The 4,928-nt window shown below is 38.1% G+C and overlaps 1 protein-coding gene across 1 annotated transcript; it reads right to left on the bottom strand.

Annotated features, from left to right (window-relative positions):
- Window positions 1-3,926: 3,926 nt before the first annotated feature.
- On the bottom strand, window positions 3,927-4,621 carry LOC114927474 (large ribosomal subunit protein uL16c-like). Its single transcript, XM_029297432.1, has 2 exons — window positions 4,372-4,621; window positions 3,927-4,096 (listed from the first exon to the last, which is right to left on the bottom strand). The coding sequence occupies exons 1-2, from the start codon at window positions 4,619-4,621 to the stop codon at window positions 3,927-3,929; spliced, it is 420 nt and encodes a 139-aa protein (XP_029153265.1).
- Window positions 4,622-4,928: the final 307 nt, after the last annotated feature.

The raw sequence follows: 4,928 nt of genomic DNA, 5'->3' as shown, positions 1-4,928 counted from the left end.
TAGTTAAAATTCACTTTTCTGGACTTTACTATGAGTTTGTGTGTTTTTCTATGATTTCAGGTATTTTCTGACTGAAATTGAGGGTCCTGAGCAAAAATCTGGTTTAGAGACTGAGAAGGACTGCAGATGCTGTTGGATTCTGACCTCCCTGCACTCGAAGTGGATTTTCTGGAGCTACAGAAGCCCAATTGGCGCGCTCTCAACAGCGTTGGAAAGTAGACATCCTGGGATTTCCAGCAATGTATAATAGTCCATACTTTTCCCAAGATTTGATGGCCCAAACCGGCGTGGCAAATCAGCCTCAGAATTTCCAGCGTTTAACGCTAGAACTGGCATAAAACTTGGAGTTAAACGCCCAAACTGGCATAAAAGCTGGCGTTTAACTCCAGAAAAGGTCTCTACACGAAAAGTATCAATGCTCAACCCAAGAACACACCAAGTGGGCCCCGGAAGTGGATTTTTACGTCATTTACTCATTTCTGTATACCCTAGGTTACTAGCTTACTATTAATTGGATCTTTTGACATTGTTTCTGTACCTCATGACACTTTACACGTTTCTTTGTGTACTTTCCACGGCATGAGTCTCTAAACCCCATGGTTGGGGGTGAGGAGCTCTGCTGTGTCTTGATGGATTAATGCAATTACTACTGTTTCTTATTCGATCATGCTTGCTTCCATTCTAAGATATTACTTGTTCTTAAACCGGATGAATGTGATGATCCGTGACAATCATCATCATTCTCAACTATGAACGTGTGCCTGACAACCACCTCCATTCTACCTTAGATTAAGTAGATATCTCTTGGATTCTTTAATCAGAATCTTCGTGGTATAAGCTAGAACTGATGGCGGCATTCAAGAGGATCCGGAAGGTCTAAACCTTGTCTGTGGTATTCTGAGTAGGATTCAATGATTGAATGACTGTGACGAGCTTCAAACTCCTGAAGGCGGGGCATTAGTGACAGACGCAAAAGAATCACTGGATTCTATTCCGGCCTGATTGAGAACCGACAGATGGATAGCCGTGCCGTGACAGGGTGCGTTGAACATTTCCACTGAGAGGATGGGAGGTAGCCACTGACAACGGTGAAACCCTTGCATACAGCTTGCCATGGAAGGAGCCTTGCATGTTTGAAGAAGAAGACAGTAGGAAAGCAGAGATTCAGAAGATGGAGCATCTCCAAAACCTCAACCTATTCTCTATCACTGCAAAACAAGTACTTATTTTATGTTCTTTTACTTTTCACAATCAATCCTAATAATTTCTGATATCCTGACTAAGATTTACAAGATAACCATAGCTTGCTTCAAGCCGACAATCTCCGTGGGATCGACCCTTACTCACGTAAGGTATTACTTGGACGACCCAGTGCACTTGTTAGTTAGTTGTGCGGGGTTGCAAAAGTGTGATTGCAATTTCGTGCACCACTCCACTAGTAGCAATAGGCGGCATGGGGGAAGAAGCACTACGATTAGGAATTGACAACATGAAAACTTTGTAAAAAAATTCTTCCTTTCTTTTCGGGATCGGAACTAACAAGAATGGTTGGGACAACAAGCATCCATCTCGTTCGTATTTTTGGATACCCGTATAACCATCGAAGGGTGTTGAGGTGACTAATTCCGGGAAATTAAGCGGCGTTGAGGACAAAGATATTGTTGGAGTTATCCTTTTTATCCAGTACCAACAAACTTGATGTTAAGAAAAGATCTTTTACAGGAAGGTTGGCTAGAGATTTCTTGTAAAAACACTAGCCCTGCACAGGTGATAATGAGAGAGAATACTGGAATCTTTTTTTGATTTAATGTATTCATTTTTTTTTTCATTATACACATAAAGGAGGAGCCGTATGAGATGAAAATATCACGTACGGTTCTGGAGCGGAGATTCTTTGAACTGAATGACGACCGTAACGGATGTCAGCGCAATCTGAAGGAAATTATGCAGAAGCTTTACAGAATTATTATGAGGCTATGCGACTGGAAATTGATCCCTATGATCGAAGTTATATACTTTATAACATAGGCCTTATTCACACAAGTAACGGAGAACATACAAAAGCTTTAGAATATTATTTTCGGGCACTCGAACGAAATCCATTTTTACCCCAAGCTTTTAATAATATGGCCGTGATCTGTCATTACGTGCGACTATCTCCACTATAGAAAAAAAGGCTTTGTACATATATATCGTTCAAAACTACGATTTTTATCAGCTGTAGGAAACAAAAGAACTTCATAGAATATAAAAGTAAAAAAAAAATGAAGAAATAGAGATATGCCTAGATACTTTTTTCTATGGATAAAAGATCCAATTGATAGAGGAAGCGCCGTAAAGATCAATTGGCGAGGTTTTAGGCCGAGACAAGCCTCCCGTAATTTGATTGACCTATTTATTCCTTTTTTACATGCGGGAGCAGAAAACTTGAAATTAGAAAAAAATCAACACAAAGTTACTTTACCCGGTTTCACTTTTCATGATACATTGGCTAAACTAAGAAAAAAGGGGTTGAAATCTACACATTGATTTATTTTTGCGATCTTTTGTGAACCGTATGCATCAAAAGATGCATGTACGGCTCTTAAAGGATAAAATCTTATCCTAATCAACCGACTTTATAGAGAAAGACTACTTTTTTTAGGCCAAGAGGTTGATAGTGAAATATCGAATCAACTTATTGGCCTTATAATATACCTTAGTATGGAGGACGAGAACAAAGATATGTATCTGTTTATAAATTCTCCGGGTGGATGGGTAATACCCGGAATAGCAATTTATGATACTATGCAATTTGTACGACCCGCTATACAGACAGTATGCATGGGATTAGCTGCTTCAATGGGATCTTTTCTTTTGGCAGGAGGAGAAATTACCAAACGTCTAGCATTCCCTCACGCTTGGCGCCAATGAGTCCTTTAAAAAAAAAAGAAGACTATGCCTTCGCCAAATAAATATTAAGTAATAATAGCATGGCACTTCGAGTTCGATATTAATTTTTTCTCAAAAACCATTCGATTCTGTATCGAAAGAGTAGTATGAAAAAACCCGTAGTTACCATTTTATATGATCTATCGGAAGCCTATTTCAGTGAACATCGTAGCTAAATAATCCCAACGTGTTACATAAGGCAGATATTGTATAATTGTTCGATTTTCCACAATTTTTTCCATCCCTCTGTGTAAATAACCCAATAATGGTTCACAATCAATAACATCCTCACCATCTAGAGTAACAATAAGTCGAAGAACACCATGCATTGATGGGTGGTGAGGTCCCATATTGACTACCATGAGATCTTTTCTTTTAGCTGTCCCATTCATAGGTTTTTCCTCGATTTATTCTTCCATGAATTTCGAAAGAAAAAAAATTAATCAAGATTCAAGACCTAAAAAATCGAATAATTCAAAATGACTCTTCAAATTCAATTAACGAATTATTGACTCCCGAATATCCAATTGATTTATTAATTTGTTATAGCGTATTCTATTTTTATTTGACAAATAAGATAGTAGCGGTTGTCGTTTTCCCAAAATTTTTTGTAAACCTCTTTGAGAAAATGAAAGATATAAAATAACGCATTAGTCCTTCTTCTTTAGTAAATTTAGAGTACAGGCATCATTTTTCTCTTCTAGAATTAAATTAAGAAATACTCATGGTAACCATTCGTGCAGATGAAATTAGTAAAATTATCCGCGAACGTATTGAACAATATAATACCGAGGTAAAGATTGTAAATACGGTATTCAGATACAAATTAGATTTCCTTTTCATCTGAAACCTTGGCACAGATCTAAGCTACGATCCACTAAAAAGGATCCAATGAAAAAAAAAGGGACTTTAGCTTTTTAACAATTTTGGGAACGGAAGTGGAATTGCCCTTTTCTCGCGTTACCCGAAATCCATTTGCCTTCTTTCATCCCATTTTAACGAATACGTACAATTACAGCTCTAATCACTTCTGATCTTTCTAAAGACATATTTGGTACCGCTTCCTTGATTACAGCAACAACAATGTCACCAATAGAAGCATGTCGTCGATTACCTGCTCCTATGATTCGAATACACATCAATTGGCGGGCTCCGCTGTTATCGGCTACATTCAAATGGGTTTGAGGTTGAATCATATCATTCTTATTTTATCTGGTTTTTCAGTCCAAGGCTTGAAGTAAAAAAAAATATTCTCTATTCAACAAAAGAAAGGAAAAATTGCCATGTTTTTTCCTCCAAAAGACCTCTTTCCTTTGGTTTTTATTATTTATTATCTTGAAATAATGAATTGAGTTTGGATAGGCATTTTTGATGCGGCTATTGAGATAGCCCTTTTGGCTATATTTTCTGCGACTCCGCCCATTTTATAAAGTATTCTACCGGGTTTAACGACAGCTACCCAATATTCGGGAGATCCCTTTCCCGAACCCATACGCATTTTGGTTGGTCTTACTGTAACTGGTTTGTCTAGAAATATCCGTACCCATATTTGTCCACCTCGGCGGACATTTCGTGACATTGCCCGCCGACCTGCTTCTATTTGTCTAGATGTGATCCAAGCGGGTTCAAGTGCCTGAAAAGCATATCTTCCGAAGCAAATATGATTACCCCGATAGGATATTCCTTTCATTCTTCGTCTATGTTGCTTACGGAATCTGGTTCTTTTGGGGTTTACCGACGGCTATTCCATCTCCATTATCCATTGAGCCCACTCTAAATAAGCCCCTTTTTGCCGGATTATTGCCGATGTAATCATAAAAAGCTAATTTTTCGGGAATTTTAGACCAAGCTTCTGATAAACTTTGATTTTCGGCTAGCCCAGCACTAACTCGTCGATATATTTCTTGTTGGAAGTATCCCTGATCCGAAAAACCCAACAACTTTTCATTGTTGATGAACTCCTTTTCTCAATTATTGCAGAAAAGAGGTATAAAATT

The sequence above is a fragment of the Arachis hypogaea genome, chromosome 3 (genome assembly GCF_003086295.3).
Source record: "Arachis hypogaea cultivar Tifrunner chromosome 3, arahy.Tifrunner.gnm2.J5K5, whole genome shotgun sequence".
NCBI classification, from domain to species: domain Eukaryota; kingdom Viridiplantae; phylum Streptophyta; class Magnoliopsida; order Fabales; family Fabaceae; genus Arachis; species Arachis hypogaea.
The sequence above is the reverse complement of the archived record's forward strand: the minus strand, read 5'-3'. Positions and strand labels throughout refer to the sequence as shown.